At 41.5% G+C, this 25,172-nt stretch overlaps 1 protein-coding gene across 2 annotated transcripts; it reads left to right on the top strand.

Moving 5' to 3' along the window:
• The first annotated feature begins 4,835 nt into the window (after positions 1–4,835).
• On the top strand, positions 4,836–7,144 carry MKRN3 (makorin ring finger protein 3). 2 transcript variants are annotated; one of them, XM_090263658.1, is made up of 2 exons: positions 4,836–6,220; positions 6,678–7,144. In XM_090263658.1, exons 1-2 carry the CDS (start codon positions 4,895–4,897, stop codon positions 6,681–6,683), a joined length of 1,332 nt encoding a protein of 443 aa, XP_090119784.1. In that variant the 5' UTR covers positions 4,836–4,894; the 3' UTR covers positions 6,684–7,144. The 2 variants fall into 2 exon arrangements, with proteins under 2 accessions (XP_090119784.1, XP_090119783.1); XM_090263657.1 differs by having other exon boundaries at positions 6,482–7,144.
• The last annotated feature ends 18,028 nt before the right edge of the window (positions 7,145–25,172 follow it).

Here is a 25,172-nt window from a genome sequence, read left to right as displayed (position 1 = left end):
AGCTGTTGGCTAAGTCCTTTGGGCATTGGCTTCACATATTTACCCAGTGTCTAGTATTTTTCAGATAGAAATATTAGCCTTGTGTAAACTATTTCATATGGCTAGAAATCAAAATTTAGCTATGTCTGTGAAAATTTAGGGAAACCAGATCAACATGAATATGACAAAATTCTGCTAAACACACTAAAGTATGCACTGAATTTATACAGCTGAATTTTTCACACTTGTGGAAAGGCATCTGGAAGATTTCTTGAAATTTTCCGTGTTTAATTACAATATAGATAATTCAGTGTAATTTTTATCACCAGAACAATTTTTATGATGCTGTAATTGAGTGCTTTGAGTTATACTTTAAAAAAATCCTCCCCAGAGGACATATTTATTGGTTTTAGAGAGAGGAAAGGAAAGAGAGAGAGAGAAAAATGTAGGTGTGAGAGAGAAACATTGATCGGTTGCCTCTGGTACACCCCCAACTGGGGATCGAGCCCACAACCTCGGTATGTGCCCTGACTGGAAATTGAACCCACAACCCTTTTGGTGCACAGGATGATGTTCCAACCAACTGAGCCAGCCAACCAGGGCAGTTACACTTCTCTTTCATATCCATACTGAAATATCAAATGAGAAAGACTTTAGTAACTCTCTTATATTAGCTGTGGAGTCCTCAAAACAGCCCACTCACTCCCCCAGGATGAGCTAATAGTCTGTTCTATGCAGAATCCCACAACAATTACAAGTGTTGAGGGACCAAAAAATACTGCAGAGATGTACCTACCACTGAACTTCTTTTTTTTTAAGTAAGACATTTTATTTCACCTGGTTTTAAAGCTCAAATTCTTTTTTCCCAGTTTTACTGCAGCATCACTGACAAAATACTGCACATTACTAAAGCGTTCAGCTTGGTGAGCTTAGACTTAGGAATTACGAGTTGGAGACAACAGCCTCTGTATGTTTCAAAATAAAAGTCAGTTGGTCCATCAGTATGAGAAGATAAATATTGACTAACTACCTCTCACGTGCCCCGAACTCCCAAGGATCTGTAGATATCTCACTGCTCCATGCATGCAGACAGCTGAAAACAGAGATGGGCATGGACAGTGACTTCGGTCACAGGATTCTTGGGATGATTCTAAAATGCAAAAGACATCCATGGAGATTCCAAAGACTGTCCCTTGTACCAGGCACTGGTGGAATAATTGTTTTATAAAAATTCTCTCATTTAATACTGACAGCAAACTGTGATTATTATTACTACTGCATTATTACTGTTATTATTATTGTTTTCCAGATGAAGTAAAAGAGTGTAATTCAGCTTCCCAAAATGAATTCTTGGATTAAGAATTTGAATCCCTGATGCCTGATTTTAGATACTTGCCTTTAATCAGCCCCTCACCAACGCCACTCCCCAAACCCATAGACACACCTAAATGCAGGTGTATGTGCTGGAGGAAACTGCTGTGAGATCATGTATGTTCCTTGAACACAAACATAGCCATGTGGGGCTCAGCTCGGCAGCCCTGAGCTCTTTGGAATAAAAGACGCTGGGGCCTTTGGTTCTTTTCTATCCGTCCCCACAGGCCACTTCTGAACTAGTCTCCTGCCTCTCAGGCTTTTGTTAGGCTGTCTGGACTACGGCAGCCTCCTCGAATTGCTGTTAAGCACCGCCCACATTGCCCCCCTGCTCCCTGGTGGCCAGGGTGCCTAGCACAGCCTGCTCAGGTGAAATTTTGCTTCCATTCCTACTCCTCACACACCCAAATGCTGACCAGCCAGAAGTCCTGTGCAGCCCTGCCAACTGGTGTGTGTACACAAGTTTGTCACAGTCAAGTCCCAGCCCTTGAGGCACACAGTGCTTAGGAGGAAAAGAAGAATCAACTGAGCCAAATAACTAGAGAAACGACCAGATGTGTACGTGCAGAGACTGTGTGAAAACATCATCAGTGCTGGGGCGGGGGGAATGGGACAGGAAAATGGACTATGAACAGAGAAAGTTATGAGACGAGTGATTTGATTGCTTATTTCTTGTAAGATGCACTGCTTGATATTTCCAATTATTCAATCTCATATGCTGTTTATAAACAGAAAATATGATTTTAGTTTCTGATAGGGCACATGCAATTTTGTCACTATAAAACTAGATGGCATAGTTCACTGTGAGATGGTAGGACAGGAACATGACTGGGAAGCACACAGTGCCTGGTGACAGCAGCACAGCCTTGGGCAAGCTAGGAAACCTCTGTTCCCGCCTGTCTGAGGAAATAAGATGGTCAAACACTACCTGGAACTTCACTGTCCAGTACAGTAGCTACTAGTCATGAATGGCTATTTAAATTCACTCTGAAATTTTAATAAAATACACATTTATTTCCTAAGTCACTCTAGCTACATTTCAATTGCCCAAAACCCACATGGAGTTAGTGTCCACTGCACTACACAACATATATACACAATCATAATAGAACTTCTATTGTACAGTGCTAGTATAAAAAAAATGGATCAAATATAATTTAAACAGTACTGGGGATGTATTATTATTAAACAAATAATAGGTTTATACTCAGGATTCTTATGTCTGTGAATCTGTGAAAAGTCTGGTACATAAGCCTGGTATCTGTGTTCCAAATCTTTTTTTCTGTGAAATCTAAGGGGTTCTCAGAGGAAGACCCATGAACCAATGCATTTAGGAGAGGTAAGAAAATGCAAGCGAGTCAGACTTGGGAATCCTGACATCTCCAATACAAAATTCAGTAACTATATAAAGGAGGAAAATTCCTAAATGCATGGTGGAAAAGTACTTCATGAGCAAAAATGATTTCAAATTTTACAACTTTAATTAGCTAAACTCCTCAGATGGCTAACTTTTAAGGATATTGTACATGCCATGAATTTTAAATGTTTTTGTGTCATTGATTATACCTTCGTAACATTACAATGTATAGAAATACAGTTGACCTTGTATATTGAAATCCTACCCAATGTCCTTGCTAAATGGGCTTATTAAACCTAATAGCTTTATCAGTGAGTTCTCATTTCTTTGGCTGTCTTCCATTAATAATTCCTTTCCAATTTTAACATTTTTTCTTTGCTTGCCTCTTTGTGCTGGCAAGGGCTTGCAAAAATAAATATAAGACTTTTTGCCTATTTTTTCAAACAGAAAGCTTTAAAAGTTTTCATTTAAAGAATTGTTTTTAATTACAGATTTATTTATCCAACAAATCAATATGTATGTTTCTTATTTCTGCTCCTGTCATTTTATTAATAAATGTGTTTCTAGATATATGACCATTTCATATAAAAATTTAAATTTAATAGCCTAACCTCATTTCTGATATCCTTTCATGATTTTAATGTGTTATTAATGTAGTGATGCCACTTTTTAAATTTCTGATCCTGGTTATTTGTGCCTTATTCATTTTTGCCTAATAAATTTCACCAGAAATTTCAATAATCATTTCAGAGGATTTTGTTTGATTCACTCCCCTCACTTCATGTTTGTTTTTTCTTTAATTAATTTCTTAACTTTATTATTTGCTTCAATCTGATTTATGTACTATATTCAGACTTTCTCTCATTTTAAAATATAAATTTAGGATATAAAATTCCTTCTAAAATATTTGTTAGCAAAAACAGCTAATAATAAATAAAATGATGATATATCATGCCAAATTTATTCTCGGGAAAATGGTAAGTTAAATCTTTAAAAATCTATCATTGCAAATAATCACATTAAGAGACTAAAGAGAAAACATACAACAGTATCTCAAAAATATCCAGAAAACTACAGAACAAAATTCAGGATATATTCATGATTAGTACCCTTAGCAAAGTAGGAATAGAAAATATTTCTACTAAACGTATTAAATGCATCTGCAAAATGACAAAGAGCTCGCAGGTGGAAATTAAAATCACCACTAGCGAGCCGATGGCCGAGTATGTTGTGAAAGGCTGTCCCCCCACCATGCAGCACAAACCGGGGCAAAAGAAAGCAAGGGGAACAAAGGACCGCCGCGACTTAAGCCAGCAAGTGAAAACAACAGCCTGGGTTACACAGGGGACAGTGGCGTATTAAGCCAGCATCAAGACTGAAAGAAGACTGCAGATTTTGCGCAGGGGGGAAAGGGGACCCTCAGAAATCCCAATAAACGGAGACGTCCGAAAGGCACGAAAAATGGGCTCCCTGCTCACGCCTCGCTGGCCAAAAGCATTGTCAACATAAGCCCCTATGAATTTCCAGAAAATAAAGACCAGAAAAAACCTCGTCAATAAAACAAAATGATTAAAGCTTCCATCAGTGACAATTACGAGACCAAAAAAAGCCACGCAGAGACATAATATAAATAGAACAGTAATTCATAAAATTCACGTGTGAAATGATTCTGAAACAAGGTGAACTTTTCGACACGGGAGGGAGGGAACGAGGGGTTACGGTTCAATGATTTTTAAAAGACAAATATATCTGAACGAGCAATGAAAAGCAACGTGTCTGTGTGAACGGCAGAGGAGATTAAATTAAAACCTCAAAGGGTGGAGATTACATCCTCCGGACGAGCCCACATGCAGCGCGGCTGCGGCGGCAGACGGCCGGCTACAAGGCAGGGAGCCCGCCTGCCGGGAACAAAGGAGGCACGAGGTCTATGTTCTCGCGATAGCAACTTACAGGCCGCGCGGACTCGGTAGGAAGCTGCTGGTGCACCCACCGGAAGTGTCCGCCGCGCCTGCCGAGGGGAGGGGGGTAGGAACTCATAGTAACAGGAAGTAGGGGCAGGACGGAAGGAAAAAGTGGTGCACACATTCCAATAAGGCGAACCGTGCCGGCTCTTGGCCTCCCGGCTCAAGCCCGAAAAGAAGGGACACAGGGGCAGTTCTGGCACCGTTTTGGGGCATTAGGGGTGCAATGGAAGAGCCTGCAGCTCCCACAGAGCCCCAAGAAGCCGCCGGTGCCGCAACAGGTGCCCAGGGAGCGGCTGAGGGTGGCCCGAGGCCCAGCCACGCGACTCGCCCAGTTATCCGGCATTCTAGGTCTGGAGGCCCGGCCCCCATCGGCACGTCACGTATCAGGCCTGTCTACGCCTCCGGGGGCGGGGCCAGACCCCGCCGGCTGCCGGGCCCGCGGCGCAGCGGCAGCTGGACGAGGCAAGTCGTCTGCAGGTATTATCTGCATGGGATATGCAAGGAGGGGGAGAACTGTCGCTACTCCCACGATCTCTCGGGCCGGCAGGAGGCCAGGGAGGGCCGCGGGTCGCCGGCTGGGGCCTCCGCAGAGCCAGGCCCCAGCGCGGCTGCGCACAACGAGCCTCTGCCTCAGGAAGTGGCGTGCGCCCCTCCTGCAGCATCCTTCTTGCCTGTGATTGGCTCGGGTGCCGAAGGGGGCTTCTTTGAAGCCGAGACAGACTATGCAGGCCTGGAAGCTGCGGCGGGAGCGGGTGCGGAAGGCTGGGCTGGCGCGGAAGGCTGGGCAGATGCCGTTGAGTTTGTTCCCGGGCAACCCTACCGGGGCCGGGGGACCGTTTTTGCCCCCGAGGCCCCTCCGCAGAGCTCGGTGACTGAGCGGGAGCACGTTGCTATGGGCCCGGGGATGCGGCTTTGCCGCGATGCTGCCATGGGGCAATGCTTTCGTGGGGAGAGCTGTGCGTATCTCCACGGAGAGATATGCGACATGTGTGGGCGGCAGGTCTTGCACCCGGTGGATGCTGCCCAGCGGGCAGACCACGTAAGATCCTGCATTGACGTGCACCAAAGGGATATGGATTTCTCGTTTGCCGTGCACCGCAGCAAGGACAAAGTGTGTGGCATCTGCATGGAGGTTGTCTATGAGAAAGGCAACCCCATGGACTGTCGGTTTGGCATTCTCTCCAACTGCAACCACTCCTTCTGTATTAAGTGCATCCGCAGGTGGAGGACTGCCAGAGAGTTTAGGAACAGGCTTATCAAATCCTGCCCACAGTGCAGGGTCACCTCCGACATTGTCATTCCCAGTGAGTTCTGGGTGGAGGATGTGGAAGAGAAGCAGAAACTTATTCGGCAGTACAAGGCTACACTGAGAACCAAGACCTGCAGGTATCATGTTCCAGGCAGGGGTTGCTGCCCATTTGGAGCGACCTGTCTTTTCAAGCATGCAGACCCTGAGGGCGAGGGCGAGGGAGAGGAGCCTGAGAGGCGGGGGTCTGGGGCACCCGGCAGTCGCCGCCGTCGCCGCAGTCGCCGTTCGGACCCTGAGCAGGTGGGAGAGGGCAGCATGCTCTTTCAAAGCAGTAAAACAGAGCTTGTCACGCTTTGGCTGGCCAGTCTGTCGTTGTTTAAGTGTTTTTTCTTTCACTGGGAGATAATGAGCTTTTCCCAGAGACCCATTGGGATGTGCCTCATGGGGGGCTGGGCCAATAATGCGCTTGAGTCTGTGGCATTTCGCTGTGGCATTTCGCTGTGGCATGTGGTGTAGTGCGCTGAGGCTCTGCCATCGCCGTTGCCTGTTTTCTGTCTGTAGGCACATCTACCATGTACAGCAGACGTCGGAGCCATCTTGACAGATCACTCATCCGTTCTCCTGCCCATCCCCATTTCTCTCCCCCTAGAAGTGTGGTGTTTCACAAAAGTCACACAAAGCCCTTAAAGTTGTTGTTTGGTGAAATGCATTATGACTGTCAGTTTACGGTTTATCTTGTCATCTCTGTTTTCAACAGGATTGACTCAGTTCTAGTCTAGTGTTTGCAGGATTTCCACCCTCATTTTGACGCCCCTCAAGAGTAAATGGGACAGGGTGAAGGGAGAAGTCTTAACTGAACGAGGAACTTTTTGCTGCTACAGCTTTAAGAGATGGACCCTCGGGGGGCCTTGTGGGTGCAGCCGCTCATCTCTGCTGTTTACATGTCTGTTTCTTCTCTGATTCCTTTCAAGTGCACTTTTTACCTGTGGTGACCTCGTGCGTTTGTGTTTGACTTGACCAGAACCAGGTGTATATGTTTACATGTTTTCATCCTGCTTAACTTGATGTGAAGTTATTTATATGTGGAAGTATATATTTAAAAGTTATATCTAAATCTATATGCATATAAATGAGTATAAAAGTTACTTATCTGAAAACGTACAAAGGATATTATCTATCTCGTGATGTAGTATACTGTGCATGTAATTAAATAAATTCAGAATTGGAAGCTAAAGGTCAGAGTCTAACAGAATTCACTTTTGTGTGGGGTGAGTGGATAATTTTTCTGTTCCTTTCCCAGGTTTCAGTGATTAGCATCTAATAAATAAGGCTGTTCAATGGATCTGGCCAAATATGGCACAAATCTTAAAGGATTTACTAAATAGGACATTGGTGATTTCCATGATGGCATGATTAGCTTACTCTGCTATTATAAATAAGAAATGTGTGCACTATTCCTTATAACAGCACAATTCTGGGCACATGTCTTTGTATTCAATATTTTCCATTATCTCTAGACAATCCACACAATGGGCTTTGGACAAAAGTTTTCAACATGTTAGTGAAAAGATTATAAAAGAATAATAAAAATTTTGAAACTAGTCAGACTACAAGAATGGAAAGACAAAAACCTGAGGTCTAGGAAGGGACAAAAATAAATACAATAGCGATGCAGAAAGTTTATAACACAAACACACCATAACTAGGTTAAATAAAAATGATTTAAAATAAAAATCAAACACTTTTCAATCTTGACTGTAATTAAAATGAAACTATATGCCATTTAAAATACACACCTAAGATATAAGAATACAGACACATTAAAAGTGATAGGATGAAAAAATTAACCAACAGACACTTTGACTTCTTAGAGACAAAATGCATAATCAGGGTAAATACATTGTTAGAAATAAATAAGGATGACCCATAAACATTAACTTATAACTTACTAGGAAGATAAAGCTATTCCAATGTTTTATTCTTTTAATAGCATAGCATCAGATATACAAATAAGTAATTGATAAGTATAGAAAAATACAGATCTAAGTGAACAATTTTAATATGTCTTCAGTAACTGAACAAGGAAAGAATGTGAGTTAAAGAACATGATTTTAACAATTTAATGGACCTGTACAAAATGCTGTGTGAATTAATCGAAGAACGCTCTTCTCTGGACTAAGATAGTTGAAAAGACACCGGAGGCCCACTGACCAAGAACGCATTTGCAGAGCTCATACCATGTACTGAGTTCTCTGCAAAGCCTGAGTTAATTCCCAGAACCAGCTTACTACAATTCCCCCCATCATCTTGATGAGGTAAATAAAGTAGGGAGGTTAAATTACTGGCCGATATCGCCGTGGCCTGTAGGTATAAATGAGTGGGACAGTGAATGGAACAGTGTGTATGTCCAGATTACAGACACCGTGATCCCCCACATACATGGTTCAGCACAGGGATGGGCACAAACAAGCTCCTACCGACTGGGAGCCTTGGAGAATTATCTGTGGGCTGCCACACTCAGTGTTTCTTGGTCCCCTTCTCAGAATATGCCTCAGCCTCTCACGCTTTTACACTGCCTCTCCCCTGTCACGTGATTCCTGATCCTCTGGGTAAGTATCTCAGCCTGTTTTCACTGGGGCTGTTGCCATAGCCCTTCCCTGTTGATTCCTCTTGTTCAAAGAATTCACGAAGGTCATCCCAAACATGCAAAGTCAAGAGAGCTTAGGTGACCAAACCACCCAAGCCCAGGACTGGATGGGGCATGCACTCAAAGGCTGTGCTGACACCAGAGGCTCGGTGAGCACCGAGTAGTGGCTAAGCTGTCAAAGAGGGATTTTTCAACTGAACGTGGAAAGCGTGGAATACTTTGTCCTGATGTACACTCTCTAACATTGTGAAATGTCACATTTTTATTCAAATAGCATCTGGCACCAGACAATGATAATAAAGCCCAGGAGGCTCTGTGGGACAGGGGTTAGTAGGAGACCAAATGTTCAGGCAACAGAAAAAGGGTCATTAGAATCCTGACTTGGCTTCCTACCAGCTGTGCGCTCCAGAGCAAGTTAGTTTAATTTTCTGCACCTCGGTTTCTTTATGTGAGAAATGGGTACAACAGCACATACTTTGCAGGGTTGTTGTGAAGATCAGATATCATCGGCTGAGGAGCTTGAGTCATGTGGTATTTTTAAAGCGGCAGTTATAAAAGTAGGGTTTATGTGTGTTTGTAGACCTGAACAGAGCTTACACAAGAATTAATAGTCCACTATGTTTTTCTCTTTGGGAATCTTTGAAACTTGAATGAAGGTAATATTATTTTCATAGAAAGGGGGCTCATTACCTTTATGGTCATAATTTCAAAAAGACCAAGAAAATTTTTTTTCAGCAAAAATCATTCAGCTAAAACCAAAAATGCTATTTTAATCCTGGAAATACAGTAAGCAACAGGAATGTATTATTTGTGATGGATGCCTATGTGAGTAAAATAAGAAATACAATGAGAATTAAAAATAGGACAGTCCCGGTCCCTCATCTGCTCGTTCAGAAAGCAGTCAAATAACACGGATGTCCTGCGACCGCGTGGGGCAACATGCCCCCAGGGCCTCCCCGGGAGGACAGCTGGGCTGCCCCGCTGGAGTCGAGAACAAAGAAGCCCGCGGCACACAAAGGTCTGCTCCGGGAGCGATTCCGTGTGTGCTGACCCCTCCTCCACAAGGACGCGTGGCCTCAGTCCCCGCGTCTTTACAGAAGGTTTCATTCCAGCCACACGAAAAAGCTTATCTGATTTGCCTATGCTTTGTGCGTCTAAAGGGGGTGGATAGACAGATTTATAATAAAGATCCTAAAACCCTACCTGGTGCCCCTTTCCCCTCTAAGCTGTGGAAACCGCTTTGCCTCATCTGTCACGGAATCTGTTTACGGAATTTCAGTGACGGAAAGGGAAACATGTCCAGTTCATAATCAATGCCTGTATGCCGCTCTACTTTGCACGTTTTGTAAACAGCTTGTGGGGATGGTCTGTTTCCACAGCCGATGCTAAACTATAATCTCGGCGCAGAATAGAGTTGGGGTGTGAATGGCAAAAGGAATGTTTGGGAAGTGACCCAGCACCAGTGCACAAAAAGTAAATTGGGACATGTCAGAATTTTTGCCATGAAAATATGTGGCATATCCCATTTCCCAGTGTTGAATGGACACTAATAAAAAATAATTGTATTGGATCACAGTGAAACTGTCAATTAAGTTGAAAAATTAGTAGTACAGGCAACATTTACTATAGCAACAAGAAAAATAAAGTTCTTAGGAATAAACATTCTCTGATGTCAATGCAAGAAAATAAGCCACTCCCACATGAAAATTCCTTTAAGTATCTTTCAAAATTAATTTGATGGAAGAGTGAATTTAAAATCATTTAGGATAGAATGAGTAATTTAAAATTATACATAGTGTGATCTATAGGATAGTGCTTAATCTGTGCTCAGAATAAAGCTAATTTTAAATACTAGTATAATAAGCATTGTTGAGAAAGGCAAATTATGAAATTAAATAGGGACCCAAATCTAACTTTTAAAGAAACAACATACATGCAAACATACACACATAATCTTAAATAATTAAGAAAGATTAAAGCAAAAATTAGTGAATTAGAAAACAGGAATATAAAGCTGCTTCCTTGAAAAAAATCAAACAGATAAACTATGAACTCAATAATTAAGGGAGAAAGTTCACAAGTCTGTAAGGAAGAAACATGTCCTACTTTTGAGCGTGGGCAGCCGTCTTGAAAGTTCACACAGGATGCAGTGGTGTGTGGTGGGCAGCTGCTCTTCAGACAGCCCCCTGGAAGTTGGTCTGAAGCTCCAGCGTCTGTTCAGCAGTGCGCGCCCTCCGGTGTCAGCTGGCCTACGCCTGTGAGCCTCAGTTACTCCTGTCTCCGACGCGCACGCTTCTGGAGATCTCAGAATTTTTCTCCTGTCATCTTCACCTGTTTTCCCTGTCTCCCCCACCTACCCCCCCGTGTCTATGAGTTTTGGTTTTGTGGATTCTATATATGAGTGATATAGTATTTGTCTCTGTCTAAGTTATTTCACTTGGTGTAATGCCTCAGGGATCACTCACAGTTTTAAAAATGGCAGGAGAGCCCTGCGTTTTTTATGGCTTAATAATATTTCATGGTATGACATAATTCATACCAAAGTGTAACCAGTGTACACACACACAGACACACACACACATATGTGATCAACTTTATGCAAAATGTTGCAAAAATACAAAGATAACTATTAGAAAAATAAAAATATTTCTGCATTTCTATCCTCTTCAATAAGTCAAAGGAAAGTAATCTTATCTGCTTGGATCAGGCACAGACAAGTAGATCCCTTCTCTTTACTGACAGTTAAAATTATTTTGACAATGCATTGCATACAAAAAAAATAAGACAAACATTTCAGTGAGCAGGTGATATAATATTGCATGTTGAAAATTGAAAACTATCTAGAAAACTTCAAAAAGTAAAAATAAGGTGCTAAGGGAATTATTTTTTTAAATCATGTAGAAAATGTAATGAAGACCTATTTGTTATGGAAACAAATTGAAGTGCATAGAAATGAACTTAAAAATCTGAAAAAGTACAAAAAGAAACACTGAAACATCAAGTATTCTTATTTTATTGACGTATAATCGAATACTGTATTTCAAGTGTATAAAATTAGGATTCGGCATTTGTATACAGTGCTCAGTGAGCACCACAGTAAGTCCAGTTACCCGGTCTCACCATTCAAAGTTAATATAATATTATCGACTCTCACCCCCGTGTTGTGCATTACATGCACGACTTGTCTGCTTTGAAACTGGAACTTGGTACCTTTTGATCCCCTTCACCCATTTGCGTATCTCCCATCCCTCTTTTCCCCTGGCAGCCAATCTGTCTGTATCTGTGAGTCTAACCTTGTTTTGTTCGTTTACTTGCTTTGTGTGTTTTGTTTGTCTGTTTCCACATGTAAGTGAAATTTTACAATATTTATCTTTCTCTGCCTGGCTTAGTTCACTTAGCAAAATGCACTCAAGTTTCATGCATATCGTCACAAGGACGACATTTTATTCTTTTTTATGACTAAGTAGTACTCCACTGTGTACGCGTGTGTCCGTTCATTTATCAGTGGAGATTTAAGTTGTTTTCATCTTGGCTATAGTAAAGAATGCTGCAGTGAACATATAGGTGCTTACAGTTGACCCTAACATGGGAGTCAGGGGTACCAACACCTCCTGCTGTCAAAAATATGTGTGTAACTTTTGATTGCCCAAAACTTCAGTCATCCTTGATATCTGCTGGGCATTGGTTCTAGGACCACCTTCAGATGCCAAAAATCTGTAGATGCTCAACTCCCTTATATAAAATGGTGTAGAGCGATGTATGTTCACATCCGTGGATTCCCAACAGCAGGTGGAAGTCCATGAATGTGAAACCTGAGGATATGGAGGGCCAACTGTATAAATATTTTAAATCTACATATAAGTAAATTCACACAGTTAAAACCCATGTTATTGAAGGGTCAACTGTGTGTTTTTGAATTAGTATTTTATTTGTTTACTTATTTATATTTATTTATTAATCCTTACCTGATGGTACGTTCACTGATCGTAGAGAAGTGTCAGTCAGTTACCTCCCAAAGGCACCCTAACTGGGGATTGAACCCATGACCAACGGAGCCACCTGGCCAGGGCTGAATTAGTGTTCTGATTTTCTTCTTCAGGTAGATACCCAGAAGTGGAACTGCTGGATCGCATGGTAGTTTTAACTTTGTGAGGAATCTCCATATTTTTCATAATGGCTGCACCAATTTACCGTCCCTCTAACAGTGGACAAGGGTTTCTTTTCTCCACCTCACCAGCACTTCCTATTTTTTGTACCTTTGATGATATCCATTCTGACAGGTATGAGGTGATATCTCACTGTGGTTTTAATTTTCGTCTCTCTGGTGATTAGTGACATTGAACATCTTTACATGTGTGTGTCCTCTTTGGAGAAGTGTCCATTCAGGTCCTCTGCCTTTTTTTTAATTGGATTGTTTAGGGGTTTTTGGTGTTGAGTTCTGTGAGTTCTTTATAAATTTTGGATATTAACCCCCTATTGGATGTATCATCAGCAAATACCTTCTTCCTTTCAGTAGGTTGTTTTTTCATTTCATTGATGGTTTCCTTTGCTGTTTTTAGTTTGATGTAGTCCCACTTGTTTGTTTTTTCTTTTGTTTCCCTTGCCTGAGGAGATATATCAGAAAAGCATTGCTAAAAGAAATGTCAGAGATTTTACTGCCTATGTTTGCTTCTAAGATTTTTGTGATTTTAAGTCGTGCATGTAACCCTTTAATTCATTTTTAGTTTATTCTTGTATGTGGTGTAAGAAGGTGATCTAATCTCACATTATGCATGCCTTTGTCCAGTTTTTCTAGTGCCACTTAGTGAATAGACCGTCTTTACCTCATTGTATATTCTTGCCTCCTTTGTCATAAACAAAACAGGAACAGGCTCACAGATTCAGAGAACAGACTGACGGTTGCCAGATGGGAGGGGCTGGGGGGCTGGGTGAAAAGGGTGAGGGATTGAGAGGTACAGATTGGTAGTTACAGAATAGTCTTGGGGATGTGAGGTACAGAACAGGGAATAGAGTCAATAATATAACTGTATGGTGCCAGGTGGGTACTAGAATTATCAGGGCGATCACTTTGTAAATTACATAATTTTCCGCTCACTATGCTGTACACCTGAAACTAATATAAAATAATACTGAATGTCAACTGTAATTGGGAAAAAAAAGAAAGGCTCTCAGATCTTGGATTTTACAGGACTCAGTCATAAGAGCTATTTGTCTCTGAGCATATTCTGTTCTTCAGGACTAGGGAAGGCTGGCCCCAAAGGCAACTCAAAGGTCATCAAGGACTCCTCAGTTTTAAGAGGGGCTGCCATCACCTCGATTTCAACAGGCCATACAGCCTCTGCTCTGAGCTGTGGGGATGGGGCTGCCCAGGACCTTGGGGGCATGACCCTAACCTGACAGAGCCCTGGGTGTATGATTCCCCCCACCCCAGCTGCCCGGCAGAGCTGCAAGGAGAGGACCACTGCCCCAGTGTCCAGAAAGCAGAGCATAGAACCAAAGGGATCCCTCTTAAACCTTAGGATGTGGAGTTTGCCTTGCTAGGAGCTGGACTTGCTTGGGACCTTCTTTCCTATTTCTCCCTTTTGAAGTGGGAGCTTCTCTATCCTATGCCTGTCTCACCATTGCATTTTGGGGAGCACGTACCTTATTTGGTCTCCTGCATTCACAGTTGAAAAATGAACAGCCCCTCGAGTTTTTTCCGTATTTCATTTAGATGATATATAGATGAAACTCTGGACTTGAGACATTGGAGTTGGTAGTGGGAAGAGTTAAGACTTTGGGGGCTGTCGGATAGAATTACTGTATTTTGCACGTGAGAATCTTAAGGGTCAGGGTAGAATATGATATACTAACTGTTAGTATCCCCCCAAACTCATATATCGAAGGAGCCCTAATCCCCAGTGTCATGGTATTTGGAGGTGGGACCTTCGGGAGGTTATTTGGTCATGAGAATGGAGTGTTTATGGGTGAGATTAATGCCCTTACAAGAAGAGACGTGAGAGAGGTCACCCCTCTGTCTTCACCACTGAGGATACAGCAGGAGGGTGGCCATGCTGCCAGCCCTGATCTCAGACCCCCACCTCCAAAACTGTGAGAAATAAATGTTTGTTGTTCAAGTCTCCCCATTGGTGGTGTTCTGTTATAGCAGCCCAAACAGACTAAGACAAGTCAAAATAGGTCACGTGTAGCTAATAAAAATAAATAAAACTGTTGTGAAAATTCACTTAAAATGAAAGCCAGTAGAACCTGAATATTTTAGAATTGAAAAATAGTCAGTCATTGAACCCTACCAGGTTTTAAGACATAGTGTCATGTGCCAGCGATATGAAGAGTGAGGGACTGGCACTTAAACAGAGATCAAAAATGTACATTAAAAAGGCCCATGAATGGACACAGGTGCATATAGGAATTGAGTTTATGGTAAAGATCGTAACACAAATAACTCAGATTATTCTATGCAACATGTTGGGTAAAGTCAGGAGTCATCTTGAAAACTAACACTTGGGATCCATATGTCCGACTGCACACCAAATAAATTCTATGTGCATTGAAATGGAAATATGAAATCAAAAGCATGGAACAAATTTTTCTTTTAAAGTCATATACTCAAAAATGTCTTTCTTTGATATGATTGACGAAAGTCTTTTTAAAAAGATTTTTTATATTTATTTTTAGAGAGAAAAAGAGAAACATGGATGTGCAAGAGATACATTGATCAGTTGTCTCTTGCACGCCCCCAGCTGGGACCTGGCCTGTGACCCAGGCGTGTGCCCTGACTGGGAATCGAACCAGCGACCTTTCAGTTCCCAGGCCAGCACTCAATTCACTGAGCCACACCAGCCAGGGCTGATTGACACAAGCCCTAAAGGAAATTTCGGCAATAACTGTGGCAGTTTTATGGCGCCGCCTCTGTTCCAGGCTCTGTCCCGAGCCGTATTACCTCCCTTAATCCTTTCAGCCACCCCAAGGAGTAAGTACTGTCGTTATCTCCTTGAAGCAGCACAGGCAGGTGAAGAGCTGTTCTCAGGGCCACAAGGGTGATGTCACCTGACCCCAGGGCCCTCCTCTTAGCCACTAAACTGCCTTACAAATGAGCTGGACAAAATTAATGTGAGCAAAACCAGAAAAAAGTATCAAAATGCAAAACAAAAACAAAAAAACAATTTATAAAATAGGGCAGAAGTTTATTTTCATATTTTTAAAGTGATCCAATGAAACAAAAAGACCAACAACTTAATGATGAAATTAACAAATAGCGAGAATTCACCCTTCACAGAAAATAAAATGCAAATAGTTTTAATTAAAGACAGGAGAAGTTGTCAGCCATCACTAACAGTAAAGCTTATTAAAACTGCCTTGCATTTCAGTCTTTAATTTGTTAAAGACCTGCACATTTGAAAGCCCAACCCAGTGACAGAGAAATCAACACACTCAAAATATTGCTTGTAAGTGTGTCATTGGTAATTTTCCGTAGAGGAAATTTTGATAATGCCAGTCAAGATTATAAATACACCTGTGCATACTCTGTGACCAGCCATTCTATTTATCTAAATGTGACTTACAGGTACACCCTACCCAGGAAATCACTCAAGTACAAAGATGTCAATTGCACCCTTTGTTAAAACAGTAGAAGTTTGGAAATGAATAAAAAATTCAACAGTAAGCAACTGATTAAAAAACAACAGACATACAACAGGGTATTAGGAAATTACATTAAAAAAATAAAGCATGAAGAAACCTGCAGGGGCTGACTTGGAAACATATAGTAGTAAGTAAGAATGAAATGTGCAGACACTTATAGGATTATACCACTTGTATATAAAGGAAGTATTATATAGAGAGTCTTTGCATATATATAATTATATTTGATGCTTTTAACCTACATGTACATAAAAGTCTCCTGACATCATTTTCCTGTGAAAGTGTATGTCTTACATGTAATATATACATACATGTATAAACATGCACAGAAGAATGTGGGTATATGTATATGTGTGTGTAAAATAAATGCAGAACTAAAAATTGAATGTCAGGAGTGAGTACCTTTGGTTCCTTCATGAGTGTGGGTTACGTGTAGAAAAAAATGCAAAGATATGATTGATTAGACTCCAGTGAGAAAAACTGGAAGAAGTTCCATCCACATGCAGTATGTCCTCATTATAAGGGCCCAGCCATGTCTCACTGCCACTAATCACTATGGCAACAGAGCTGGCTCTCAGGTCCCCACTAATGTACATGTAGTTTTACTGGCAAGGCTTGGTGCTACCTGCTGTTAACCCAGTCTGTAACTCAGATGCACACGTTTTGTATGCAGTATTCTATATTCTCCTGAGCCTCTCCAAACAACATGTGTATTGAAAAAATAGTAATTAAAAAGTGGGAAAATGAGAAAAAATATAATAAATTTGTAATAAGGTAAGAGAGAAGAGAAAAAATGGATATAGCACACACAAGACAATAGGAAATAAGCAATAAGATTGGAAATTAAACACAATAAGAAACAAAGATCTTCTAGATTTGGTCATATCAAACAATTTTAAGTCAAAGTTGTTAGTAGAGAAAAGTTCAATGCATTAGGAAGTTAAACTCATTTTAAATTTGTAATCATGTAATTACATACCTTCAGGAAATACAAAAAGCAAAGTGACAGAATTAATAGGGGAAATCCAGGAACCCACAGGGTAGTAGATATTTTTAACCAATCTTATGCAGTCCCTTATTTTTAAAAGCAATAAGGAGAGATATTTGAATAAGATGGTGAATATTACTTTGCTGAATGCACCTGTTGCTTGCTTGCAGACATCTGCTTTGCTGTCCATCCCAGCTCTCTAACCTAGAGCTCCTTTCATCTTGCTGGAAACCCTGGGGCTTACAGAGAACTGATTGGGGCAGGTCAGTACTGTAGGGAGGCTGCAAAGTGGCCCCGGCCTGTGAAGGGTTGTCAGACCGAGCACCTCCCCTCCTGACCAAAGGGTGGTATTTTATTTCCCCTCTCTGGCAGGCCAGAGTGTGCATTCAAAACCAGAGGACTTCAGATTGGTGTTTCGGGATTTTTTATGATAAATTCCTAGACATGGGATCACTGGGTCAAAAGGCAGCTCCATTTTTAATTTTTTGAGGAAACACCATACTGCTTTCCACAGTGGCTGCAGCAGTCTGCATTCCCACCAACTGTGCACCAGGGTTCCCGTTTCTCCGCATCCTCGTCAGCTCTTGTTGTTTGTTGATCTGTTGATAGTAGCCACTCTGACAGGTGTGAGGTGGTATCTCATTGTGGTTTTAATTTTCATCTCTCTGATGATTAGTGACATTGAGGATCTTTTCATGTGTATGTCCTCTTTGGAGAAGTGTCTATTCAGGTCCTTTGTCTATTTTTTAATTGAATTGTTTGTCTTTCTGGTGTTGAGTTGTATAAGTTTTTTGTATATTTTGGGAATTAACCCCTTATCAGATGTATCATTGGTGGTCCCCTATCTCAATAGCAAATAGCCAAGATCCAGAAACAGCTCAAGTGCCCATCAGTAGATGAGTGGATAAAAAAGCTGTGGCTCACTAACACAATGGAATAATACACAGCCATGGAAAAGAAGGAAATCTTACATTTGCAACAGCACGGATGGACCTGGGGAACATTATGCTAAGTGCAATGAGCCAGTCAGAGAAAAACAAATACCATATGATCTCACTCATATGTGGAATCTAATGCACAAAATAAACTGACAGATGAGAAACAGAGACACAGATACATGGAGCAGATGTTTGGGGAGGGAGGACGGGATGAAAGAAGGTGGAGGATTAGCCAGAAGACGTTTATGCATAACCCCCAGGCACAGACAACCGTGTGGGGATGGCCAGAGGGAAGGGAGGCTGCGTGCAGGTGGGCAAAGGGGGCGGGGAATGGGGGACATCTGTAATAGCGTCAACACTTTAAAAAGAACCATAAGGGCCAGTTCCTCCACAACATTGACTCCAGTCAGGAAAATGTCGGTCGGGGCTGCCCTAAGTTCTACGGGCTCAGGTGAGTGCCCCAGGCAGTCCTAGCCGATAGCATCACCATCAGTAAAACGAGGCACGCACAAAACAGGGTGAAAGGGAACCATGGTGTGAGATGAGGCCGTAATGAAGAATAACGTAATCCTCCTAAAAGGTGTCTCCTAATGGAATAAAGCCTTGGCAGGAGACAGACTAGGGCTTCAGTGTAAATACAGGGCAAGGCAAAAGTGGGTTTACAGTTGTAAGTGTGCAAAGCAGAACTTACTTTTGTTGTTATTTACTTGTTGTTGGCACTATTACAAATGTCTCCCGTTTTCATCCCCTTTGCCCTCCTCCAGCCAGACCACCCCTCCCAAGCCTTCACCATGCCGTTGTGTCCATGGGCCATTCATGTATGTTGTTTGGCTAATCTCTTCCAGTCCCCGCGCCCCCTCCCCTGTGAGACCTGTCCGTCTGTCCCATGTGTCCGTGCCTCTGGTTTTATTTTGTTCATCAGTTTATTTTGTCCATTAGATTCCACACGAGCGAGGTCATACGGTACTTGCCTTTCTCTGACTGGCGTATTTCACTCAGCATAATGTTCCCCAGGTCTACCCATGCTGCTGTTTTACAGCTGAGTAGTATTCCATTGTGTAAACGTACCACCTCATTTTTATCCTTCTATTATTACTGTATTTTCCATGCCAACAACTGTAAACCTACTTTTGCCCCACCCTGTATAAGTATACAGACTGAATGAGATAACTTGAGGGGATCTCATGTATTGCAGGAACTTTATAAAGCATTTATAACTAAGTAGCCAACAATTTGGTTCTAAGAGGGTTTGGGGACTCCTGTCGATGCCATAATTGACCTGTAAAAATTCTTATTTCATTGCAGTCTCTGCAGCAGTGAGTTGGACCCCATCCTGTTCAGTGAGATCCTTCAGCAATCCCTCATTCTATATATCATTAATTTGTCACTCTTATTATCACATACATATTATATATCTTTCACAAAGAAAAACTCTTGATTCATACTTCTGCTACCATTGATTGCCCCATTTTTTACATTTTCTTTGAGGCCAGAGTGTTCAAAATGTTGTCTGTACCCACTCACTGTCTTCAATTCAACTTCTGTTCTCTATTTTCTTTCTTCTTTTAAAAAGTTATTTATTTATTTATTTATTTATTTATTTATTTTAGAGAGCGGGCAAAGGAGGAAGAAAGAGGGGGAGAGAAACATCAATGGGTTGTAGAGCTGGGACCAAACCTGCAATCCAGGCACATACCCTGACTGGGAATCTAACCTGTACCTTTGGCTTTGCGGGAGGACCTTCAACCCGCTGAGCCACACCGGTCAAGACCTTTTTGGTTCTCCCTTAAAGACACTGCTCCACTGAACTGCTCTTACCAAGTCCACGCGGCTAACTCCCCTGCTCAACTCTCCAGCCCATCTTCCACTGCCATCACGGCATGTGACCCGTTGGTCCCGTCCTCCTCGGGGATGAATTCTCCCATCTGGCTTTCAGAAGCCCACCCTGCCTTACTTCTCCCCCACTCCCACCAGTTACTTCCTCCTCCTCCTTTGCAGATTTCTCTTAAAATGATGTCTTAAGAAAAGGTGCATTCATTGCCTGCTGCTTCTGCAGAAGGGGAAGATATATTCTCACCCCATGGGTAGTAGAGGAAAGGGCCTCCTTTCTAAGGCAGAGCTCGTTTTCTCTATGAGAATCGGGCATCGGAGCCAGCCCAGCTCAGTGCGATGGTCTTATGCTGAGGGTGCGTTCATCTCTTTGGAGCCCTGGGCCACTTTGAAGCCGCCCTGCAGTACTTACCTGCCCCAATCTGTTCTCTTTAAGCCCCAGGGTTTCCAGCAAGATGAAAGGAGCTCTAGGAGGTTAGAGAGCTGGGATGGATAGCAAAACAGATGTAATTTCATCTCCTTGAAAAAGTAAGCTGATCACACCCTTCACCTGATCAAAATCTTCCTGCTGCTATTAGTAAAACTAATCATTACTATAATTTACAACATGTTTTATTGCTTACTTCTTATGTTTTCAGATTCAAAATTCTCCATCCTCAACCCCTTCTCACACACACGCATGTACACACACACACACACACACGCACGAGCAATGATCTCTCAGTTCCGAGAAGGTAGAATACTTTCTCCTCAACGTTTTATCTTGATACACTGTTCATGCTAACACTTTCAATTACGCAATTAAAAGTAGGAGGTAGGATAATGTGGCTACAGAATGAAAGCCTGAGAGACTACAATAGTTGTTCTTGTCTGTTTTAGGTAGACACATGCAGGCACAGATTAAACGCACTGGAAAAGGTATCAGGTAGATTGGAACCTCGCTGGCGTGATTTTATCTCCAGATTTTATATCTGTCACCTCATTTCAGTCCATTCAATCCTGCCACTCACTCTGATCCAGGCACACTTCAGTTTTTGTTTCCAGTCCTCTGACTTTGGTGTTAGCTAACTTCTCTGCTTAGAATGTCCTTCCCCCAGACTTTTATGTGGCCCGAGTCATTCTTTCTTTAAAATGTCAGCCTAAATATTAACTTTTCACAGAGTCCTTCTCTGAACACACTAGCTACACAGCCTCTCTTACCCTGTAATGCACCTTGTTTTAGTTTGTTTTAATATAGTACTATCACTACTGCCATTTCCTTTCCTCATTTTGTAAACATTTTCAATTAAAGTATACATTTAATATTATTTTATATTATATTTAGGTATACAACATGGTGGTCAAGCCATTGTAATTTACAAATTGTTTCTTCTGATATTTCAGGTACCCACCTGGCACTGTACAGTTATTACAGTACTATTGAGTCTATTCTCTGTGCCGTACTTCACATCCCTGTGACTACTTTGTGACCATCAATGTGTACTTTTTAAGCCCTTCACCTTTTTTCACCCAGTCTTTCAGCACCTCCCTTCCCTCTGGCAACCATCAGTCCAATGAATCCATGAGTCTGTTTGTTTGTTTTTTTTTCATTTATTTTGCTCTTTAGATTTCACAAGTAAGTGAAATCTTATGGTGTTTGTCTTTCTCAGTCTGACTTATTCCACTTAGAATACCCTCTAGGGCCATCCAAGCTGTTGCAAATGGTAAGATTTCACTCTTTTTTATAGCTGCATAGTATTCCCATATGTAAATGTCCCACAGGTTCTTTATCCACTCATCTACTGATGGGCACTTGCACTGCTTCCAACACTTGGTTATGGGAAAGAATGCTGCTAAGAACAGAGAGGTGCATATATTCTTTTCTGATTGGTGTTTTTGGGATTATTAGGAAATATTTCCAGATATGGAATCACTGGGTCATAAGGCAGTTCCATTTTCAGTTTTTTGAGGTAACCCCGTACTGCTTTCCATGATGGCCGCACCAGTCTGCATTCCCACCAACAGTGCACAGTGCACTGGGGCTCCACATCCTCGCCAGCTCTTGTTGTTTGTTGACTTATTGATGGTAGCCGTTCTGACAGGGGTGAGGTGATATCTCACTGTGGTTTTTACTGACATGTCCTCATTTCTTTGTTTGCTTTTTATTCATCTCTCTTTGTCAGAATTCCCTATGTGATAACAGAAGCGATCTGTCTCTTCACTTTTTTGTTTCAATTGCCCAGAACCATGTACACACTAATAGACATCCCCTTCTCTAAGGGTAACTGGTCAACCCGTGAGCAGAAACAAGGGACTCTTGACTGACAGCTCATCTGAGTGTAAGCTTTGCTGAACCACTGCTGCTCTTTACCCTTCTCTGTAAACGCACTGATGAACACACAGAGATAACTGAAGTCTTGGTATTCCTCTTGCCGCACGTTTCTGCAGAAACGGGCACCTGGGTAACAGGACGATGGCATGAAGTTGAAAACACACGTCGCCAGCCTCCTCACATAGGCTGCAGCTGCTGGACTGCCAGTGGCTGGGTCTCAGACTGTGGAACCCATGGCCGCCCGCACTGTGTTTGAGCAGCTTTGTCTTCTGCTGAAGCCTTAATAGTTTCAACTCTTCTGTGTAAGAGTGCTGGTGTCTTTATTTTTCATGATAGAAATTCCCAAGGGGGGTGAGCCACACACTGGGTGAATGTAGGACTAGATCAGAGACCCAGGCCAAATGCCCTGTCTTCTCAAGTGCTGGGATTGCAGGCATGAATCACTGACTGGAGCCCAGTCCAGACTCTGCCCAGAGCCACAAGCAAGGGGCTGGTGCTGACCCTGGCTCTCCTAAAGAGGACTGATGACACCCATTCTTGTGTTACCATATTAAGGGACAGGCTGGCATCATCCCTTTTCAAGCTCCACTAAATGTTATCCTTCTGTGTGGAGGAAATCCCACAGTCTCGGGGCAGAGCTGCATTATTAGAATATAGTTCCTTGAAAAATCAATAGCTTCACTGGAGGATTCTACCAAGTATTTAAAGGAGGATTAACACCACTTTGCACCATCTCTTCCGGAAGGTAGAAGATGAGCGATTTTATGGAATTACCAATACCCTGACACCAAAAATCAAGCAAGAGTTGAAAACTACAGACCAACATCCCATCATGAGTGTGGATGCAAAACTCCTATATATATATTAGTGGATGTAATTGAGCAACTATATATGTATATAAAGTGAAAAATAAGGTTTATTGAAGGAATGTAAGGCTCTTTAATATTCAAAAGTAATTTAATAGAATCTATCATATTAATGGGTTAAAAAGGAAAAATCACAAGATTATAGCAATCAATGAAGAAAAAACATTTAACAGAATGAAACACCCACTCATGATTTTTAAAATTCTAAAAAATAAAAAAAGAAGAATGAAAGGAGATTTGACTGTGAGTGGTAAACACGCCATGCAGTATACAGATGATGTATCATAGAATTGTACACTTGAAACCTGTATAATTTTATTAACCAATGTCATCCAATAAATCTAATCTAAGAAGTAGAAACAGAAGAGAACAGTCCCAACTTGGTAAAGTCACCAGGTAACCTACAGGTGACATTATACTTAACACTGAAAGACTGAATGTTCTCCCTGAAAAGTCCGAGTGAAGCAATGCTGTCTGCTCTCACCACCCCCCTCCAGCATATTACTTGAAGTCCAGCACAAAAAGGTGCTAAAAGAAAAGGCAGACAGAGAGGAAAGAAAGAAATAAAATGGCCTCTGTTTGCAGATGACAAAGATGGTCATGGAGACAATCCTAAGACATTGCATGCAAGCTCCTAGAATTAATATGTGAGTTCTGCAAGGTTGCAGACTACAAGATCAACATACAGAATTTAAAATGTAATATAACTTAAAGTCACTCAAAAAGAATGAAATACTTAGGACTTCTACCCTGAAAAATACAAAGTGCTGGTGAAATAAATTTTTTAAAAATCCAGATAAATCAAGAGATATATTGCGTTTATGGATTGGAAGACCCAACTCAGTAAAAATGTCAATTCTCTCCACCTTGATATACAGGTTTAACTACATTCCTATAAAAATCCCAGCAACAGACATAGACAAGCTTATTTAAAATTTATATGGATTGTCAAAGGATCTAGACTAACTAAAAATAACTTGGAAAGAAAGAACTAATATAAGAAGAATCACTGTGCTTGATTTGAAGACATACTATGTAGCTACAGTAATGAAGGTAGTGTAGTATTGATGGAGAGACAAATACACACATCAATGGGACAGAAGAGAAAACTCAGAAGTAGCCCACACAAGAACAGCCAACTGACTTTTTACAAAGGTGCCAAAGTATGGGGAGAAAATAAACCTACACATTATACAAAATAAATACAAAATGGGTTATAGATTTAAGTATAAAATACAAAAGCACCAAAAAACAAACTGCTAAGCTTTTAGAATAAAACATAGGAGAAATCCTAGCTGGATGGCTCATTTGCTGGGGGCATTGCCCCCCGCACCAAGAGGTCACAGGTTTGATCCCTGGTCAGGGTGCGTTTTGGGAGGCAACCCATCGATGTCTCTCTCTCTCTCTCCCCGACCCTTCCTCTCTTTCTAAAAGCAAGAAGACATATCCTTGGGTGAGGACTAAAAATGGTAATAACAAAAGGCATTGGAGAAAATCTTTGGAGGATATTTAGATAGGAAATTAACAACATGAGCTATAAAAGAAAGAAATCAATATATTAAATTTCATCAAAATTTACAACTTTTTCTGCATGAAAGGCCCTGTTATAATGATGATAAGCCAAACTCCAAACAGAGAAAATACTTGCAAGCCACATATCTAACGAAGGCTGAAATATAGATTACATAAAGAATTCTAAAAACCCAATTTATAAAACAAAATTCATTTAGAAAAAAAGACGAAGATGAACAGACATACAAATGACAAAAAGCACGTGGAAAAACATTCAACTTCTCTAACCATTAGGGAAATGCAAATTCAGACCATAATGAGATATCACTACACACCTATTAGGACTGATCGTTTTTTAAAAGTAAGAAGACCAATTGCTGGTGAAGATGTGGAGAAACTGGATCTCTCATATATTGCTGGTCGAAATGTAAAATGTTAGTCACTCTGGAAAATAGTTTGGTAATTTCTTTTAAAAAGTAAACATACATTGCCCTGGCCAGCTATTCAGTTGGTGGGAGC

The sequence above is a fragment of the Furipterus horrens genome, unplaced genomic scaffold, assembly GCF_987537825.1.
Source record: "Furipterus horrens unplaced genomic scaffold, mFurHor1.1.pri manual_scaffold_16, whole genome shotgun sequence".
In the NCBI taxonomy this organism is placed as follows: domain Eukaryota; kingdom Metazoa; phylum Chordata; class Mammalia; order Chiroptera; family Furipteridae; genus Furipterus; species Furipterus horrens.
This window is presented reverse-complemented; position numbering and strand designations above follow the sequence as displayed.

Coding starts and splice junctions, on each gene's coding strand:
- MKRN3 (XM_090263657.1), top strand. CDS start 4,895: ATGGAAGAGCCTGCAGCTCCCACAGAGCCCCAAGAAGCCGCCGGTGCC. Junction 6,221..6,481: donor GCCGTTCGGACCCTGAGCAG/GTGGGAGAGGGC, acceptor TTCTGTCTGTAG/GCACATCTACCATGTACAGC.